Here is a 20254-nt window from a genome sequence, read left to right as displayed (position 1 = left end):
TCATGCGCTAAGGTCCTACCCACAGCATGTACGGCACCCGCCGAGGGACATTACGCTTTCTTCTGATTGCGTCAGGCTGTTCTATGCTTGGAAAGTCAGTTGTTGCTGAGATAGACACACATTTAAATACAAAACTCCAAAGAAAAAAATTCACCGGGTCGGATTTGTGTGCACATGTTAATTCATTAAATTTATTTACTGTTCAATCCACGTGTTTACACTAGACGTGTGCAATCCTGCACATTATTGTATAAATAACTAATAAATAACAATACGTTTGAAGAATTTGAATTAATATGAGTTATTTAATTTCCCTTTGGGATCAATAAAATACTTTTAAATTTGAATTTTGAATAAATCAAATACCAAGTAAATACAGTGCCAGTATCACAGGTACAAATACAGGTTTTATTTATCATCAAACCTCTGATCTTCAGGAGTTTTTTAATATATATATTATTCTGTTGAAGCCTAGGATTTAATATGCGAGTTTAGGTAAAATTTATAGGTGTCTACAAAATACTACAGAAACAATTGAAAAAATAACTTGGCGTGCACTGTTTTCTAATAAAGTACAAAAAATTTATAACTTGAGAGCAAATCAAAGAAAAATCTTACTTATGGTAAAGTTGTGAAACCACAATACAAAATACATTATTTAAGGGGGGATTTGGAACTAAAGTATCAATCTATAATCTATAAAGATCGATCTATATTTTAGATCGATCTCCCCACCTTTAGTTTACGCGGTAATGTCAAAACGTTTGTTTTACATATTCAAGCTTAAAATTATCAATATTCTTACACTAAATTCAATATTCAGACTATTCCACAGTTTGACTCTACTTACTGACACACAAAGATTTTTTCTTGTAGTTCTGATAAGAACAACAAGTTCTTGTAGTGTTTTCTTGTAGTTTAAGGCAAATTTATAACTTATAAATTTGCCTTAAACGTTTTTTTTTTTTAATGTTTTCCAGTAATTGTTTATTTTTGGCTTTCTAAATAATTAAAGTTGTCTGTAGTTTCACTATGTCAATGAATTTTAATAATTTTGATTATACGTGGAGGACTGGTGTGACAGAAGTTTGCCAGGATAAGATGAGATTGGGTCAGGAGATATCTGCAAAATAGATGAATAAAGGAGCTGGAAGCTGAGATTTCCACACATTTTTAACTACAAATTACATTTCAGACTGCAGCACAGACGACTCCAGAAGTCACTGATGATGGACAAATGATGGCTGTCAGTCTGACGCAGGGCAACATCCACAAAACATTACTACAAGCCAGTCTTAATTTAAAATAAGCAGCTTAATCTCATTACATATAAAAATGTTTAATGAAAAAAACATCTTTACATTCTCACCACAAGAAATAATATATACACTGAAACAAAAAGTAGAATCAAATCAGAAGTTGCAGGCTGCAAATTCAAACCCAGTCTTGCATGAGTGAACATATTCTCCATCAAAGATGTGTTTTGGACACTTTTTTGTTGCATTGTTGTAAAGTTTTTTTAAGTAAACATCTCCATGTTGTTGGGACTCCAGCACTGAAAGACTTCCACGTTAACTTTACTTCAAGAACAAACTTTTTACTTCATCCAGTGACAAACATCAGAGTTCTTCAGGAATCCAAGGAAGATTATCAACAAGAGTGACATCTGACTGACACACACAAGTCTGCCTTTATCTTTCTGATGAAGCAGCACAGGAGGAAATACGATTTTTAAGATATTTTACATGTAAAATATACTGATGAAATGACAAAAGTAAAGTTGATGTCTCTGAACAACACGGCTCCTTGAATCCATGACTGTAGTGAGTCTTTTTACTGCAGCATAACTCTGGAGAGGACACCTGGAGGCTCTTTGCCGTCTCCAAGCGCTGCTTGGAAACCTTCCTGCTGCCGAGCTCGAGCCAGCTTCGCCAGCGACAGGAAGGTCCGAGGCTCCGTGATGGCAATGTCGCTGATTACACGACGGTTAAGCTGAACGCTGCACTGTTCGGAGGAAGAAGGAGGAAAGAAGCATGAAGAGCTGGAAGCAGGAACACCACAGTGGTTGGAGCTGGGTGGTCACACGATTCAACAAACCTTGTTGAGGTTGTGCACGAGGATAGGATACTTCATGTTGTGCTCTCGTGTTGCTGCTGCAATGCGTGTGATCCACAGCTGACAATAGAAAGCAACAAAAGGGAATACATTGATATAGTATCTGCACAAAGCAATACATTCATGGGGATTTAGAGCTAGGAAGATTACAACACCACTTAAAGAAAAAAAATAAACTTTCTGATTTGTTGTATATTTAAAGTTGATGGAATCACAAGTGCAAAACTCGAGCTGATAAACTGCCATTAATACCAATTACAGCAGATGACGAGCAACTTTTGACAGATTTAAACGTAGAATCTGAATCATTTGAGTTGTGAGGGAAATCAACTTTATGTATCTGCTTTCTGTTAAGATCCTTATTTGGGTTTATTTTTCCATCTAGCAGTCATATTCTGCTTGTATCACCTCAGATGGTTGAGTTTTGTTGCTGCAGAGACTCTGGATGCTGCATGAACTCATTCTACTTCAGAAAACCTAAAACACTTCTCACTTCTGACTATGAAGCAATGACATTTTTGGCATCGTTTGTTTCTTCCAGTGTTGACTAGAATGACAGTGAGGGTACAGACTACAGTGTAGGTGCATTACAAGGCTTGCTACAAATCTGTCTGGAGGTGGAAGCTAAGCTGAGGCAGCAAGTCTGCAAGAAATATATTTGATCATTTGAAGTCATCTTAAAGGACTGCATTCACAACACTATATTATTTTTGATAATATATAAAATTATTGCTGGATATGTCAGAAAGAAATATGTTCATCCCAGGAGAAAAACTGAAAACAAATGAGCATACTGTACTCTGATTGGTTGCATTTTGCCTTTCGTGATGTCACCAAAAGGATGTGAGCACTGCAGTTAGCTTTGGGAAGGTCATTTTAACTCAATTAAGAAACATTTTACAAAAACATAGAAAGATAAACAAAATAAGTAGTTTTGTGTGTGACAAACTACATCTACAGCCAATTGAATTCATAAAAAAAACTTTGCATGGCAGCTTTAAATTTCAGATTTGACCTTGGGTTGCATATAAGCCAGTATATCGATGTTATGTTTTTGAAACAGAGGGTAGTGCTAGGGTCTCACCGTCCTCATGTTGCGCTTTTTAAGCTTTCGACCTTTAGTGGCATAGACGAAAGCCCTCCTGACGGCCAGCAAGGCCAGTTTGTAGCAGCGGTTCTTCCTCCCTCTGAAGTGCTGGTGGACGAACAGCGAGAAAGGCATTTATCTCAAGCACAATGATCCATAAGAACAGTTAACGGACAATAAATCTGCATGTTTTTATACGTAATTAATGAAAGAACTGGAGGTTTTAGGAGGTTTTATGAACTGTAGGATCATCGCTCCAGGAAATAGACTGAGCCTCACCCGCGCATGTTTAAGCAGTTCCTGTACTTTCCAGAACCTGTCGGGTCCACGGTTGCGGATCCAGCAAGATAACGTTAAAAATACCATTATACTCTCCCGTCAGCTCGGCCCAGTTCGTCCTCTTTTGTTAGGAAACGAAACAACTGTCTGAAATGACCTTAACTTCGCACCACCTGGGCACAGACTGCTTTACGCGAGTTCAGTTATCAGACGCGGCACTACGACTGGGTCACGCTGGAAGAGGTACGTTTGTTTTCCTGTCGGCTAAAGCAGAGGAAGGAGAGTCAGTGAAGATTTCATATTAAAGTGTTCCAATAATGATACATTTATTTTAAAATGGTACGCAGTACTGAATGAAAACTAAAAAAAAAGAATCTAACAAAGATGATGTTAAATAAATAAGAATTAAAGAGATTCTTGTGAACCAAGCGACAAGGCTGAACTGAAATCGGGACACAACGGCCAACAAAACCAGCGCCCCTGCAACGGCTTCTGGCGCAGCCGCAGTGGAAGCTGCTAACAGCCGGTGGAGGTCAGAGGGGAGAAGAGAAACTTGGATCCGTAAAAATGTCTGTTGCTACCTTTGCGTCCTTGAGCCGCTGCAGTGTTTTGGCTTTCCGCCCTCCTGCCGGACTGCTGGTAAGCTGTCTACCGGTGGAGGAAACATACTTTCAGTCATCATTGTCGGAAGCCATCAGTTTGTTTAGCTAATTTTGAGCTGAAAGCACCACCGCTTTTATAACTGCTAAGGCTCCGTCTATTTTCTGGTTTCTAGTTTACACACCGTTCGGTTTGGTTGTTAGCTGCATCATTTTGAGATCTTTAAATTCCTTTAAATCGAAATGTTGCAGCATGAGTGTGTTTTATAAATCAGATCATGACGATCTAACTACTAACGTGAAACCACGACATCTCAAAGAGTGTTAAGAAATAAGACAGACATTTTTTCCGCATGTTTAGCCTGTTAGCTTTTGGGTAATACAGCTTCGTCACAATAAACCATACAATTTTTCATATTCAGGTTGCAATTTTGATTAGTTTATATAGCGTTAAAACGTAATAATATAGAACAAATGTCAGTTCAATCCATTTTAAAACACAACTCCAAACCATATCTTGAAAATGTAATCAAATCAATATAATACAGTACAATCATTTAGACTCAAATTCAGTTACAATTACTATTTCACTCCTAGTCAAATCATCCATTAAAATTCAGTTTATAAAGGCGAAGTGGTGGAAAGTTGACTTTGCAGAAAGCATGTGGCAACAGAGGGAAGGAACATCTAGTTGTTGTTGGGAAGAGAAAACAATCTTAACACGTATAAGCTGAGTCATGCTCTCTGGGATGACAGAGAGAGAACATATAACTAATAGTAGCTCCTTCATGGATTTGTCCAGGAAGGAAAACATGTTTTAAAACAATTCCTCTTTGTGTGCTTGTGTCCAGGCAGTGCGATACGCCCAGACAGCTGCAGCTGCAGCTGTTCAGCCCAGAATAAAGAAGTTCCAGGTGTACAGGTGGGATCCAGACACACCTGGAGACAAACCCCGCATGCAGACGTATGAGATCGACCTCAACCTGTAAGGCTGTCTGCGTTTTCCTCTGATCTAAGGAAACCTAGTAGTTTACACTGTATGGGGGGAGAGGGCTACATGATTATTTATAGATGCAAATATGATCAGACTGATGATTCTTTAAAACAAAATAGTTTTGATGGGAATACTGCAGCCCCACCCCTAAAATTAAGGTATTCAGATAGCCTGAACTGGACCACTCCAGTAATACCCGTCTCATCTAAACAGTCCAAATAGAACATTTTACAGCATTTAATATGCAAGTTTTAAACATTTTCCTTTTAAAATTTCTCTAAATTTCCCACAGAATTTTAATATTAACTCAGAACTCTCGATGATCTTCAATTTTTATCATTTTTATCTGATTTAATCTGTTGAAAATATTTATTTTATCTAAGAACGTCACCTGAACAGCTTGTTTATTGTTTAACACAATCCTCAGCTTGTTTTAGTCCTCCTCTTTTACTTTTTAAACAAATAATGTTTAATTGACTTTCATCTCTTTGTTGTCAAGGCAGTAGAAATAAAAACGGGCCAGTCTTCTGACTTTCTGAGTTTGCATTTCTTTACCCAGTTGCGGGCCGATGGTCCTTGATGCCCTCATCAAGATAAAAAATGAGATGGATTCGACTCTGACCTTCCGCCGTTCATGTAGAGAAGGTAGGACATGAGTTGTTTCAGAAAATCCTTTTATTGCATCGTTTTTATCTTCAGAATATGTCATAAATCAGTTTTAACCCTTTTTTATCATTTATTTTGTGTGAATCAGGTATTTGTGGATCCTGTGCGATGAACATAAATGGAGGAAACACACTCGCCTGTCTCGACAAGATTGACTCCAACCTCAGCAAGCCCACCAAGATTTACCCACTTCCACACATGTATGTGGTCAAGGACCTGGTACCTGTGAGTAAAAAGTCCTGCACTTTGAAACCCATTCACCATGATCAACTGTAAAGCATTTATTCCAGGGTAGGCAAGTCACCGAAGCAAATTTTGCTGGACAATAAATTGTCCCAAACATTATTGCGATAAACGATAATATTGTTGTCTCTAGGCTGTCTTCAAGTATTCTAATGCTTATGCAAGAACACATTCTCAAATATCAATAAACTTTCAATTCTAATGAACAGTTAACACTGAAACTGGACTAAATGTCCAAAATGATCTCAAAATATCTCAGAAGCAACAAATAAAATAAATTATGAAGTCTCTGTAAACAAAATTGCCCTTCAAAAAAATAGCTAGTTGAAACCAAAGCATCAGACTGAAGAATTTATCATCCAGTTTTTGGTAGAAGGAGATAAAAGAAAAAAGGATAAATCATACAAATGGAAGTGATTGAGCTCAGTTTACTTGATCAAGCAATCATGAATATTTTGATTGGTTTTTACTAATACGGTTTAAATAAGTTGCATAAACTGGACTTATTCAGAAACGTTTCTACACCATCATCTGAGGTTTTGCCGAGCATTTCCGTTCTACTTGCAGGACATGAGTAACTTCTACGCCCAGTACAAGTCCATCGAGCCGTACCTGAAGAAGAGGGACGACTCGAAGGAGGGGAAGGAGCAGTACCTGCAGTCTGTGGAGGACAGACAGAAGCTGGTGAAGCTCCACCTTCACCTTCGCTTCAGAAAAACAGAGAGGGTTTCCAGGGCTGGCAGGGAACTGAATCTGTCTGTCTGCTGTGTGTAGGACGGCCTGTATGAATGCATCCTGTGCGCCTGCTGCAGTACCAGCTGTCCCAGCTACTGGTGGAACGCAGACAAATACCTCGGGCCGGCTGTCCTCATGCAGGTGTGTGTTCCGGGTTGGCTTATTGTAGTCTCAGGCAGCTCATAAAACCGAGTCGTGTGTTTCGTTCTGTCCCAGGCGTACCGCTGGATGATCGACTCACGAGACGAGTTCACAGAGGAGCGTCTGTCCAAGCTGCAGGATCCGTTCTCCCTCTACCGCTGCCACACCATCATGAACTGCACCAGGACCTGCCCAAAGGTCTGTTGGCAGGCTGCGTTTTTGCTACCATGCATTTATTAAATCAGTTTATTAGGCTGTTTCATGTTCAAAATACATTGTGAAGCTTAAAATATGTAGTCACATTTTAATATTTTTTCTATTTACGACAAAATGTGCAAGTGAAAATTGTATAATAATAACCAAGAAGTAAAATTAGAGACTATTTAATACGAGGAAAAACCTGATTATAGAAAAATATCTAATTACAACACTGTTGCTGAAAGTTACACAAGTTATAGTTAAACTAGCATTTTTGTTTACCATTACACATAAATCCCACCACAGTCTGAGCTTCACTGTCTGACAGTGAAAATGCACAAGTCATTAAGAGTCCATTCAACTGGTTAAATAATCAATCAGTATTATTAATTATTGTGTGAATGAAAGATATTTGAAATATAATATCCTACAGAATTCTGCATCCACGCAGTCCTTTGCGATTGCGACATTGTCTAAATGTAATTAGACAAACAAAATCATTTTAATTGCAGAAAATGAAGTTTTTCAGCCGATCTGTGTTTTCATTTGTCACTTTAGTTGTTGGTCTTACTGTTATTATTCATTCTTAAAAAGATTTAATGCAAATCATCTGCATTGAAATGGGAGAAATTCTGATTAGATTTGTAGATATAATCCAGGTGCATTGTTTCTATAGAAACCACATTTTATGCATTATTTATTTATCTATTTAGTTTGTGTTTATCTACAACTTCTTTCCTTACTTCGTTGTGTGAAGGAAAATAAAACCACTAAGTCTTGTCATGTTGCGTTTTGATTTATTTTATTGTGATAAAGAACTATTAAATATTACAATATTTCTTTTGTACTATTCTCTTCTTTCACACTATCTCTGTTTGTTCTTCATGAACAGTGGACCTTGTCCTGCATGGATATTTGACGGATGCTCCCTCTGTTTTCGTTGGCAGGGCCTGAACCCAGGAAAAGCCATCGCTGAGATCAAGAAGATGATGGCCACATACAAGGAGAAGAAAGCAGCAGCCGTTTGAAACCTCTGCTCCCGTTTTCTACAACTTGATTGATAAATTATTGATTATAAAATGCTCTTTGAGGTCTGACAGGCCTGAACACCAGTCATTTCAAACACCACATGATGTTTCTGTCCTAGAAATGTGTGTGTGTCGCTGGAGGACTTGGTGTCACACAAACGCACAAGTACAGTATGAATGCTGGAGAGCGAGTGTGTCTGAGTCTTAGCAGATGATTTTATCTCCAACTCTACTGCGTGGATGTTTGTGTACATTGGAAACACTTTGCTTCACATTAAGTGGAAAAACCAGTGCGTTTTCTTATGTTTAGCCAAACTCCTTAGTTTTCTCCTGCTATATTTTGCACTTGTATGAAGACAAACAGTACATATGTTCCCTCCTTGCCTACAGCACTCTTTGTTTTTTGATGGAAAATAAATACTTTAAGTGGTAGCAACTTGTTTTTTTTGTGTGTTCTGTTCAACTGAAATTATCTTCACATACTCAAACATTATTAATTGAAGAAAAAATAAATATTGTAACTCATACTAATTCAAATTCTTCAATGCCAAATTAACATTTTTATACTTCCATTTGAGACTGACTGATTATAAAAACAGATCAAACCACCCAGACGTTTTGGATTCTGGAAAACGAGCCGTTAGGTCACAATGAACGGGCACTCCGCCGTTACCTAGCAACCGCAGCAGGGCCCAGCCCGTCACCTAGCAACCCCAATTGAACCCCAAAACGTTTGGCCAGCTGGTTTTAGCTCTTATACAAGGACTGATGGAAAAGACACGTGTTTTGTTGTTGACTTACCTTTTAGAAACCACTTGAAACATTATTTTTGGTTGTGCCGGAGGCGCTACTTAAAAAAAAAAAAGTACGGTTGTATAATTGCGCATCTGTTTGCAGCCATTTAACGAGCCAGTATAAACCTTGAGTTTGGGGGAGTGGCCAGCAGCACCTTGATTAGATTTAAAGTGACAAGAGTCCCTAAAACAGCTCAATCTTATAGGAGCTCAAAATAGGCAGAACTTGGCAAACAAAAAAAGTGACATGTTTTGTGTAGCTCATAGACCCATCCTAACATGTTTAAGGAAGAACAATAAGTCACATTTAAGAGATGAGGCAGACATCCTGGACGAAACAAACTTCATAACTGGTTATCTCAAAGGTTCTCTGTATGTTTGTCAAGTAATGTTGATCAGAAAACCTATACAATGTGATTAAATTTGGTGTAAATTCTTTACAGATTAGACACAGTGGGCAACAGAAACATTGTGTTTTTCTTTTTTTCCCCCATGTATGGTGAGGATTAGTTTTTGAACTCACCACAAGTGCTTTATTGAATAAAACGCCCTGTGCAACACTTTTAATTCTGGTAAAGTATATTCACTTAAGAAAAACTTGCAAAAAGATTTGTTGAATTTTTCTGCAACACAAGTTTCCCTGGCAAGACAAACTGTTTTCTTATGGAGAGCCAAATTATTTATTTAATTTTGGCTGAAATGGTTCTCCATATAAGGGGTCGGGGGAGCTGTTTAGTATTTTTTTTAAGTGTAGCTACCACATGGGGGCGCTGCAATCCCTGGAGGCCTCAGCTTCAATAATACTCCCCAACTTTAGGAAAGGAACCACTTAAATAGTTCCTGATCAGATAAAGTTTTCAAACTGCTCCCAGGTTAGGGTTAGTCTTTACAGAACAGAATTTGAGCAGAGCAGATGTCATAATGTTTACGGATGCACGGATTTACTGGTATCACCCAATGATGTTAATTTTTTAATGCATAGCTATCAAGTCGATATTGGTGCATCCCTAATAATTTTTATTTTTTAGTCACCAATGCGAGGATACCAGGTCAGCAGATGGATAGTACATCTTATTTATTTATAGTCAAAGTAAAACAAATTTCAACCAACATGGCTGCTGAATTTTCCACTGTTCCTCTTTGGGACTTTGACTCGGTAGATACGTCTGTGGCTCCAGAAGCTTTGCCTCCAGCTGCAAATTTCCCCCTCAACTGATATTTGCTTCAATCAAAATGTTTTCCTTCCACTACATTTTCCAATAATTTGCTTTCTCTGTGAACAGTCATTTTCTTTAGCAATGACTTTTTGTGCATCAAAAGTTAGCATTCAAATGAGCATAAGTCTCAATTTTGAATTGAATCATTGAAATAATTTAACTTCTCCTTCATATTGTGAGTAACTGAGATGCACTTGTGAACCGGATTGTTGTGTTTTATTCAAATGAGTTCATTTGCATTAGGAGTTTTAGATTGTAGCCTTGTCATAGTTTAAAATGCAGCACTGTGTTCATGTGCTGCCCCAGATCGACTCCTGATTAAAATGAATGAGTAAGCGTTAGCCAGTCTGTGGAGCGCTGGTGTCTGGGTCGGGGGTGGGAGCAGCAGGAGGAGGGGATTGCTGATGTGGGCTGGTTCAGTGAGGAGCTGCAGGACTTTCCTGCTTTCACAGGAGGCATCCGCGCCGGCAGAAGATAACTGAACCAAAGTTAGGTAAGAAATCTGCATTAAAGCTCATGAATGCATCTAAATGTCTGTTTGCTTCTTTTTTTTATGCTCAACACTGATGTAACTAAATTTGTCCAGAAGAATGTACTTAAATTAAAAAGAGATCTGAGATGTTTGTGGATCAATAAATGATGGTTATTCTGTTTTAATGCATGTTCAAAGTTGGCATGTTGGCTATGTTGTTTTTTTTTTTTACCAGATGAGGAAGATGAGTGAAGATGCTGGAGAGAAAATTTAAGTAAAAAAAAAAAACAAATCTGGTCTGATGGGGGTCAATGAAAGCGCATTGCAAGTTGGAAATGTGTTGTCTTTGTTTGTAACTGGACTCCAAAAACTCCGACCCAAATGGATGCCAGCCGAGCATCTCCTGTTGCTGTCCTCAGCTTGTGGAGGATGGAGGGTGGAGGGGACGGGGCCTGGGGGTCTCTGTAGCTTGAAAGTGGAGGACTGAAGTGTGGAAAGAGGGGGGCTAATTGCTCCCAGATGTGTGCTGAGAAAACATATGGTTTCTGATAGACACCATGATGCAGGAAAAGGAGCAGCGGGTTTGTATGTTTGTGAGTTATGCTGGTGCACAAAGACATAAATACTGCAGTCCATTGTTTCAGTCAGAGGGTGGGATGCATAATGTGCTGATCTGTAGTTGAGGGGGAAATAATCATACTTTCCATAAAGTAGTTCCAGTCTGGAAATCAAGAGTTAAGACGTTTAATGTGTGCAAAAAAGTCTGATTTATATTTTCTGTGCTTCTCCAAGGGAGCTTTAGGCTCCCATTTTTGAGTTTTTTTAGTTTCTTGGAGGACAGAAGAAAGAAAAGAGAGAGAGGAGGGGGAAGGGTTCGAGGAAATGACCAGTGAGTGTGACAGAAGGGAAATGAAGGATGTAGAGACGGAGAGGAAGAAAGGGAGGGAGGAAGGGAGGAAGGGAGGGAGGGAGGGAGGAAGAAAACTCACAGGGAGATGCGGGGGTGGGATTTAAGGGGGTCTTCTGTTTCTTTTCTTGGAATGCAGCTTTGACAGTGTCTGCCGCACCAGCGAGGAAAAAGAAAGAAAAACTCGCTGTAAGTTTTTCAGTGTCTGTGTGAGGCCGGTGAGGGGAGAGAGCGGCGGGGAGGTTGGAAAGGTGACGGAAGGAGGAGGAGAAGAAACAGAGGAGGAAAGGGAGACAAAAGGAAAACTTTCTTGTCCTCATGCTGCTTTGTTTCCGTCTTCTCCTCAGTTAAAGTCAGTCTACCTCCCAGTGACCATGAGAGTCCTCCTACTCATCTGCATGCCAGGTAACTGCCATGTAACATTTTACATGCATGTTTGTTGAATTTTCACACAAACTACAACATTACTCTCTGCTGTAATAGAGGCTGGCATTTACACTAAACAAAACATCAAACTTTTCTCCCTGAATCTGCAGAAGTTTTGTCAGGATATCTTATTTATATGTTCTTAATTAGGCACTGTATGTAGCAGAAAGACTTTGTTTCCCCCTCACACATTTTTCTTTTTGTTTTTGTTCCACTTAAATGTTTTAGACCAGAGGCGTCCAAACTTTTTGTCACTTTTTGTGGGCCAAAATCGTCAGCTCAAAGCTACTCATGGATAAAAAAATACATTTTAAAAACTAAATTCGCCAAAATGTTGCTGTGATAGTTTTTTTTTTTAAACTACTCAACAATAAACTGAGCACAAGCTATGTTAATTAAACAAATTATCAGATTTTTTTCTAAAACCTCAAATGATTTTTGAAAGGCATCCAGTTTGCTTATTATTTTGGGCTCGGTTGAAGAAAATAGGAAAAAATAATTTGCCTGTTCTCAGTAATAAACAACAGGATCTAGGTCAGTCTTTATTTAAACATACTTACTGTATTTAGCCAAGTTTTAATACAGCACATAAAATCCAATTTGGGTGCGCCATGGTGTACTTTAGAGCATAAGTCCATGAATAGATGTGCTAGTAGTTAATATGACGACAAAACGAAAACAGAAAGCTTGGAAATTGTGACCAATTTGTGTTGCAACTAACATTTTTGTCAGCAGATTTTGATTTCCAAGTCATAGTTTTGTCCTAATTTATTCTCGAATCATGGTAAAAAAATAAATACATAAATAAATAATTCCAGGGGCCACAAACGGCCCACGGCCCCCACTTTGAACAACCTTGTTTTAGACTACTAAACAAATTTTAAAATCAGACACAGATTATGATTTTACTTATTAAAGAAAAAAGAGCAATCCAAACTAACCTCTTGATTTACCTACAATTTTGGATATTTCACAGTTTACATTCCAGCTTCCTCCTGCTACATATTGTGCTCTTGAGCAAGGCACCCAACCCCAACTTACCCAACAGTCTGAGCATGAATGTGTCCACATAACTGGGTAAATGTGATTCCAGTGCAAAGCACTTAATTAAATTGTTGGCATGTCCACTAGCTCCTATTCAGTAAACCAAAGCTAACTCAAAATAAAAGTTTGGGGTAAGTTGGAGAGCACTGTAGGCCTTACATGCCTCAGTTAAAGTCAGTGTTTATGTCTCAATTGATAACCACAAAGAGAAAACCACTGCTGAGCAAAAAGATCACAAAGCCTGTCTCATATTTAGGGCTGGACAATAATTCAATAACAGTATATATGGCGATAGACAGGTGATCAATATCAGTAAATAAAACATCTGATGGAATATTCAATATTCAGTTCATAGAATATTTACTGAAAGTCAGCTAACAGTTGGTGGAATCAACTAACTAATTCATTCTTTGGTTACTTAGTAACTCACTCTGGTTACCTAGCAACAACCTGCTGAGAAACCTCCACAGCAGCAGTTTAATGTTTTGCTACTGCTTAAAAATAAAAAAACAACAGCGTGGAGAGAAAGCTGCGGATAAAGCAGGAAGTGTAACTTCATCAATCTGGTACTATTTCAGATATTTAAAACAAAAAATTAATCAATGATTATCAATATCGACTGATATGAAATGTTTGTGTTGTGATACGTTCAAATCACTCACTTTTACCAAAAATAGACTTGCTGATTCAAGACTTTGGAGAAAAATATTCAGGGAACTTATGAGACAAAAGACAAAAGGAATTAAATTTTAAAGGAGAATTTCAAGTCATCAGTTGGTGAACTTATGCTTATGTGGCAGGAAAATAAGTACACATGTAAAATGCTTTAAAAAAAAAGGATGATTTTTAAGTGACTTAATTAAAATCGGGACTTAAATTTACAGCTATATTATTGCAAAAGTTTGATTGATGATCAATAGGTATCAGTTTCAAGGACAAGTATTTTTACGCAGCACCAGGATAGGATAGCTTTAATCGCTTAATAAGGAAAATCCATATTAAGGCCTTTTTGATTTACTCAGGTTATCTAAGTCCAATATTAAAATGTATGTAATGATCTGAAACATTTAAGTGTGACAAGATAGGATAAAAAAACAACAATTAAATCTGTAAAGAGGGCAAATACTTTTTAGAAAACTGCACAGTCATTTTTCTGACCATTTGAAACAGTTAGGAACTATTTTCTTCTTAAAACAGGATAATGAGGCCTTTCCCATCTTTTTATTTGATAGACTCACTACCAATTTATAATTTATTCCTAATTATGTCTCCTTCTAATTAAATTTGTTGTATAAAAGGGGGATAAATGGGTTTCTGCTTGTCTAAAGTCTTCACTTTATCTCATAATAGGAGAGAGCGCGCCGTGAATAAACATGTCATAATACTTTATGACAAGGAGAAGAAGTGTTTCTAACATCTGCCTGTTTTTTAATGTTGTTTTTCTATTTGTTTGAACCAGTTGTGCTTGCTCAGGCCCAGTACCAGGAACAGGTTCCTTTCCCTGGTGAGTTTATTCTGAGAATATTGAGTTGCGCTGTGGAAGCTCAGCACATCTGTTGCTGATCCGTCGCTGCCCTCTGATGTTTCACCAAGCCTCCATGGTTCTCTCTGTTGTTGTTTACCGGCCGCCCCGAAGCTGTTTTCAGTTCACTCTACTGATATACTGGATGTAAACATGCTGGAGATGAAGTCATTTAATACATCCTCGCCATAATTGTTTGCACTCTTTTTCATATCACTTTTGTTTTTGGGTTTTGATCTCACAAAATGTTTCTCTCTCTTCTAATTCACAGACTCGTATGACTATTATTCAGGTAAAATCCTCTCAATGCGCTTCAGATTTTCCACTGTAGGTGTTAAAAAAATGATTAAATATTCGTAACTTTTTGGACCAGAAACCCAGAACCCAGAGCCTTTCCCCGGATCCTACCAGCAGCAGGTCCAGATTGAGCCTGCGGTCTTTCCGGAGAAGTCAGGTAAACCCGTTGAATCCTCATCCTGCCACCTTCGACACAAGACTTTCCTAAACACCGGCGTTTCATGCTTCTTTGCTGTGTTTGGGTTCCAGATCCGACCTTTGAAACCGAGCCCACAGAGCCTGGACCGCTCGGTAAGACAGCTGCACAGCAGAGAGGACTGGAAGCTGGTTGTGGCAGAGCGAAGAACTGATTTTTATTTCGTTGTCTGATTCCCAGACTGCAGAGAGGAACAGTATCCCTGCACCAGACTCTACTCAGTGCACAAACCGTGCAAGCAGTGTCTGAACAGCCTCTGCTTCTACAGGTAGAGACAGTTCTTAGACATAAGAGGCTCATCCCACAGTGACTGATATTACCGTGCTCCTGCTTCAGAGGAAACAAAGGAGGACATAAATCAATGTATGATTACAAAAAGGAAAATATTAGAAATATAATGTTAAATAAATACACAATATGAACAAATTGAAAAGATAATTAAATAAAAAAATAAGAACATTGGAAATAAAATGTAGAATTAAATAATAGCTCATTTAAATTAATGCTTTTGAAAATAATAAATATTAAATTATGTTACACTACATAATCAAAAAAGTTGGGAAAGTTCTTATTTTTTTATTTATTGAATGCAATATTTGGCACATGAAATACTTTATATATTTATTATTTGTTTACTGCCAGTTATGTCAGAATCAGTCATCCATAGTAGAAGATTGGACGTCTATGTTTTTAGCTGAGCTCAAAATAAAGTTCTGAACCGCGTGGCATTCTGGGAGATGTAGGCGCAGGAAAGGTTTTAGCCGCTCAGCCTGGCGGTCAGCTAAGCTATTTTTTATTTTTTAACTGTATTTTGTCAAGGTAAGCACAAACAGGTATGGCAATTACAATAGCGTAACTCTATAGAAGACATAGGAGAGGCAGAATTAGAAATGGAACATAAAAGCAAAAGTGATATAAAAAATAAACTACTACAAAGGAATTAAATCAGCTAAGCTAGGTTGGTGGCGTCAAGTCTCTCGCTAACAGGTCGTTACCTAGCAACGACCTGTTAGCTTAAACATTAGCAGTTTCAGGTTTTCGCCACTGTGCCTAACTTCTTAAAAATAAAAAACGACTTGCAATTAAAGGAGAAAATGAGCACAACAGCTGGAGAGGAAACTGTGGATAAAGCAGAAACTAGTTTGGCTAGTTTGGTTTTAAATATATTTTAGATATTTAAAACAAACAAACAAACTTAGCAAAAAAGAACAACCAGTGTCGACTGATATAAAACCCACATTGTGATGAAACCAGATCAGTTTTTAATATAAATGATATTTCTTCCAAGCAAAGAGCTTACTATTGTAGCAGAGTAATAAACTACTCACTGACCTCACTGAATGACAGCAAGGTCAAAACACAGGAACTGTGTTATGGTCTCAAAATGCTTTAAACTGGAAACAAAAGAAATATATGGGAGAAAACAAAAAAAACTTTTCTTCCATTTCTTCCAAAATGGAAGAAAAGCTAAAATGGAAAAACAAAACTCAGCCAAGATCCAGCTTTAGGGTGATCAAAGAAGGCTTACAGCTACCTGTGAGTAATATATTAAGATGAAGCCAGGCCAAGTCCCATTGTTGAAGAAAACATGGTGGTTAACATTTTCACAGATATAAATGACTGATAGTGCTGCATAGAGGCAGTTTGTATCACTGTTGCCTTGTAGTAGGAGTTTCCTGGGTTCATATCCCAGCCTGGGGTTTCAAGCCTATTTATACCAGATCAGTCTGATGACTACATCTAAACACTTGAAGAGATCATGTTGCTATATATGTGAAAATGGAAATACCCTTAAAACGAGACAAATGACCTCCAACAGACCAGTGAGAAGCAGCATACTGGTTCCAAGCCAAGAAGTTTGCTTGAATGGTCAGCCCAGACCATAATCCAATAAGACAAAGCTTGTGGGTAATTGAAAAGTAAATGTGAATGCTGCTTCCTGCCTGAATATGTTTATCTTTGCTAGAATGTAAGTAATTCCTCCTGCCAACAGTTGTTCTGTTCTTTGTTTTGTATGTGATTGATAAATGGAAAACAACCAATAAGCCTTATTAAAAAAAAGAAAGAAAAAAAAACAAAGCTCGTGGGGTTACATCAAGCATTCGGTTTCCAAGGTAGAACCAAGAAATGAAGAAACTGTGGAACGTAGCTAAATCGTCCAGAGCCAGAATGCATTTCCTAGAATTTGGTAACTCCATGAAACAAACATTTGAAGCAGCTCTTATTCTGTGAAGCTAAATTGGGGCCATAAGGTTTGCTCAAAAGAAATAAAAAAAATGTTAAGGTGAAAAAAACAACAACCGTGAAACTAAAACATAGTTTTGTACATTTTTTTTCGTCTTTTTTTTAGTCAAAATATTTTTTTCAGTTTGGATTTTTTTTTTCTTTAGGACAAATTTTTGAACAAAATGTATCTCCATATTTGTCATCTAAATATTAGTACAGTGTTTCACAGGAATGGAAACACTTTTATTTTTCCTCACATTTCTTTTCATATTGAAATTGGAGTAGAAAGTGCAATATTCCCAATGCCGTTTGGTAAAAGGAAATGAAAGCCAATATTTAAGCTATATTTGGTATTTTAAACAAACTTATTTTTGAGCACAGTAGCAGAAGTGAAACACAGGAAAATAAAATAATCACACAGCAACATCCTGCTTTCTCATCATGAAGATCTAAATAAAAAAACAAAAATGTTTAACCCCCCATCTTTTAAAAGCTTTATATTTCAGCTGGAAGTAAGTAAATCATTAGCAAAGTAAATTTTTTGTGGTGTATATGGTAATGTTTAGGAAGTGAATGCAGATGTTTCTCAGTGTTTGAGTTTTGATATGTTCGACGTCTGAGCTTTTTGTGTCTTTGCTCAGTTTGAGACGAGTTTACGTCATCAACAAGGAGATCTGCATGAGGACCGTGTGCGCACATGAGGAACTGCTCAGAGGTGAGTCCAGAGCTGCAGTGTAGAAAATCCTGACATCACTGACTGAACAGCAATGGCAAACTGCACAGTAATGGGATAATAAAACGTTTATTTTTTTGCTCCAGAAATTACCCGTGTGCTCCGCAGGGCTGCAACGACCTTCGTTAGTGAAACAAGTCGCATTCATCAGCAGGAACACTCAGGAAATGAGTCAGAGATCAACCACTTTTAACACAAGACAGATAAATCACCTTTTAAACCTCAGTAAAGACTATAAGTGCCTGAGCTTCATTAGACTAGAGTTTATGCTAGCTGTTTTAAATCGTGAGGTCAGCGTGCATCTAATGAAACACAAAACTACTTCCTTTAATCCAGTGGTCCAAGTTGCCCTGCATGGTTTAGGTGTCTGTGCACTTCCAAACACCTGACTTAGATGAGTTAACACGCTTCTGCTGCATTTGATGACTGCATAGAAGCTCATTCAGTTATTTGAACTGAAACAGATCTAAAACATGCAGGGCAGGGGTACGTAAGGACCACTGCTGTAATCCATGCAGAAACAGAAATAAGATTTCCTTAATTCACTGTTTTAAAGAGGACCTACTATGCAAAATTCATATTTTGCATATTTTTGTACGTCCACTTGGCTCTTAACTGGTTTTAAAATCAGCTTAAAAATCCACCTAGCCATTTTTTTGGTATTAATGATTTTGGTGTCTGGAAAATGAGCCGTTTCAAAAACCTCCCGATTGTTGAGTCACGCTGCGCTGTTACCTAACAACCCCAGCAAGGCGCCAGAACATTTGGTCAGCTGGTTTTACCGCTGTACAATGGCTGCTGGAAAAGTTTTGTTGTTGAGTTACCATCCTGGAGCCACTTGCTGCATTCTTGATGTTTGTTTTTCAAAGATGTACTGTTGTATAATTGAGGATCTGTTTGCAGCCACTTTCACACGTGAGTGTAAATGTTGAGTTGGGGGGCGTGGCCAGCAGCAGCTTAATTGGTTGTAAAAAGACAGGATGCCCAAAATAGACAGAACTGACCAGACTCTCATTATCTACCAATTATTTTGTTTAAAAAAATGTTTTTTATTGCCCATTTAGCTATCCTAACCTATTCCAGGAAGCATAACAGGTCACCTTTATAAATGTATTCAACTGATTATAAAAAAATTATTATTAGAAATAGAAAACTGCGAAAAGATGATCAAATCAGACTAGATATTATCTGGTATCTTGAAGTTCTATTTATGGCGGGCTGGATTTGGCCCCGGGGCCTTGAGTTTGGCACGTCTTAGAGGATGAACTGACCTCTCTGCGTGTGCTTTCTTTCAGCGGATCTGTGCCGTGATCAGTTCTCTCGCTGCGGTGTGATGGCGCTGAGCGGTCAGTGCGCGTCGCTCGGAGGAAGCTGTGGGCAAAGCTGCGGCGGCTGCTGATCCGGATCGGGAACGCTGCCAGCCGGGATACCGACTCCTCTCCCCTCCTGACTCCTCCGTATGGCTCCATACTCTTGTGCGAAAAGCACTTTGAATATTTTTGTTGTTTTTAATGTCTGCCCAGTAGATCCTGTGTGTACTATGAGGGATCAACAATAACACTGACGGATATGTGAGTCACTGGTGCTATAAAACCTTTAGAGGTGCATGAAAATGAGTTTTCATGGCTTCATAAAACCATGAAAACTCATTTTATTTCTGTTTTTTATCCTTTTTTTTTTAACATTGTGCCATAATAATCTCATATTTTGTGTTTGTACTGTACTTTTGTTGAAAAGCAGTCATTAATAGAGATGATCAGGAGAGACAATAAGATGCTGCAGAACATCAGCATGATTGGTCTAAAGGGCCGTCCAACCACCGCCTCTGTACTACTGCTTTGTAAAAATGTCACCATAAAAACTGAAAAAAATAAAATGTTTAAACTCCAGCTGCTCTGTGTGAGGTTGTGCACTTTGACTAGGCCCTTATAACATGCAAATGCCTTATATTATAGCAGAAAGGCAACCATAAGAAAGGCTTACAGTAATCAATTATGCCGCAAGAACTGATCAGTACATCATTGCCAGAGAAAGCAAAAGAAAACAAATTCCTTCATGTCCTCTAGGGGGCTCTGTAGAGACCAAACAAGAAGTAAAATGGTCCATTTAAAAGAAAAAATGTGTATTAATTTAGTACATCAACAACCCAGATCTTCCCAGGCTGAATAACTGCTAAATAAAAGAATGTCAAATTAAATCAAATCAATGTGAGAATCACATCACTGCATCTACTGGATATAATGATACTTTTATGCTTTAAAAATATTCAATTCCCAATTTTTGTTTTTCTATATTTATTCAGATCCTGTACAAAAAAAAAATCCAGACTTTTAAA

General features: G+C 38.0%; 3 protein-coding genes across 4 annotated transcripts; 2 read left to right on the top strand and 1 right to left on the bottom strand.

Moving 5' to 3' along the window:
* Positions 1 to 1318: 1318 nt before the first annotated feature.
* Positions 1319 to 3717, bottom strand: mrpl20 (mitochondrial ribosomal protein L20). Its single transcript, XM_005807273.3, has 4 exons — positions 3482 to 3717; positions 3200 to 3310; positions 2098 to 2175; positions 1319 to 2004 (listed from the first exon to the last, which is right to left on the bottom strand). Exons 1-4 carry the CDS (start codon positions 3566 to 3568, stop codon positions 1834 to 1836), a joined length of 447 nt encoding a protein of 148 aa, XP_005807330.1. The 5' UTR covers positions 3569 to 3717; the 3' UTR covers positions 1319 to 1833.
* Positions 3718 to 3983: 266 nt separating this feature from the next.
* Positions 3984 to 8517, top strand: LOC102221139 (succinate dehydrogenase [ubiquinone] iron-sulfur subunit, mitochondrial). Its single transcript, XM_005807274.3, has 8 exons — positions 3984 to 4120; positions 4932 to 5065; positions 5634 to 5719; positions 5829 to 5965; positions 6551 to 6667; positions 6758 to 6859; positions 6935 to 7057; positions 8005 to 8517. The coding sequence occupies exons 1-8, from the start codon at positions 4049 to 4051 to the stop codon at positions 8083 to 8085; spliced, it is 852 nt and encodes a 283-aa protein (XP_005807331.1). The 5' UTR covers positions 3984 to 4048; the 3' UTR covers positions 8086 to 8517.
* Positions 8518 to 10516: 1999 nt separating this feature from the next.
* mfap2 (microfibril associated protein 2) lies at positions 10517 to 19808 on the top strand. 2 transcript variants are annotated; one of them, XM_014471847.2, is made up of 9 exons: positions 10517 to 10589; positions 11823 to 11880; positions 14405 to 14449; positions 14739 to 14759; positions 14841 to 14921; positions 15014 to 15055; positions 15141 to 15228; positions 17828 to 17901; positions 19215 to 19808. In XM_014471847.2, the coding sequence occupies exons 2-9, from the start codon at positions 11850 to 11852 to the stop codon at positions 19316 to 19318; spliced, it is 486 nt and encodes a 161-aa protein (XP_014327333.1). In that variant the 5' UTR covers positions 10517 to 10589; positions 11823 to 11849; the 3' UTR covers positions 19319 to 19808. The 2 variants fall into 2 exon arrangements, with proteins under 2 accessions (XP_014327333.1, XP_023209199.1); XM_023353431.1 differs by lacking the exon at positions 10517 to 10589 and adding an exon at positions 11586 to 11664.
* The last annotated feature ends 446 nt before the right edge of the window (positions 19809 to 20254 follow it).

This window comes from Xiphophorus maculatus, chromosome 20 (genome assembly GCF_002775205.1).
Source record: "Xiphophorus maculatus strain JP 163 A chromosome 20, X_maculatus-5.0-male, whole genome shotgun sequence".
Lineage (NCBI taxonomy): Eukaryota > Metazoa > Chordata > Actinopteri > Cyprinodontiformes > Poeciliidae > Xiphophorus > Xiphophorus maculatus.
The sequence above is the reverse complement of the archived record's forward strand: the minus strand, read 5'-3'. Positions and strand labels throughout refer to the sequence as shown.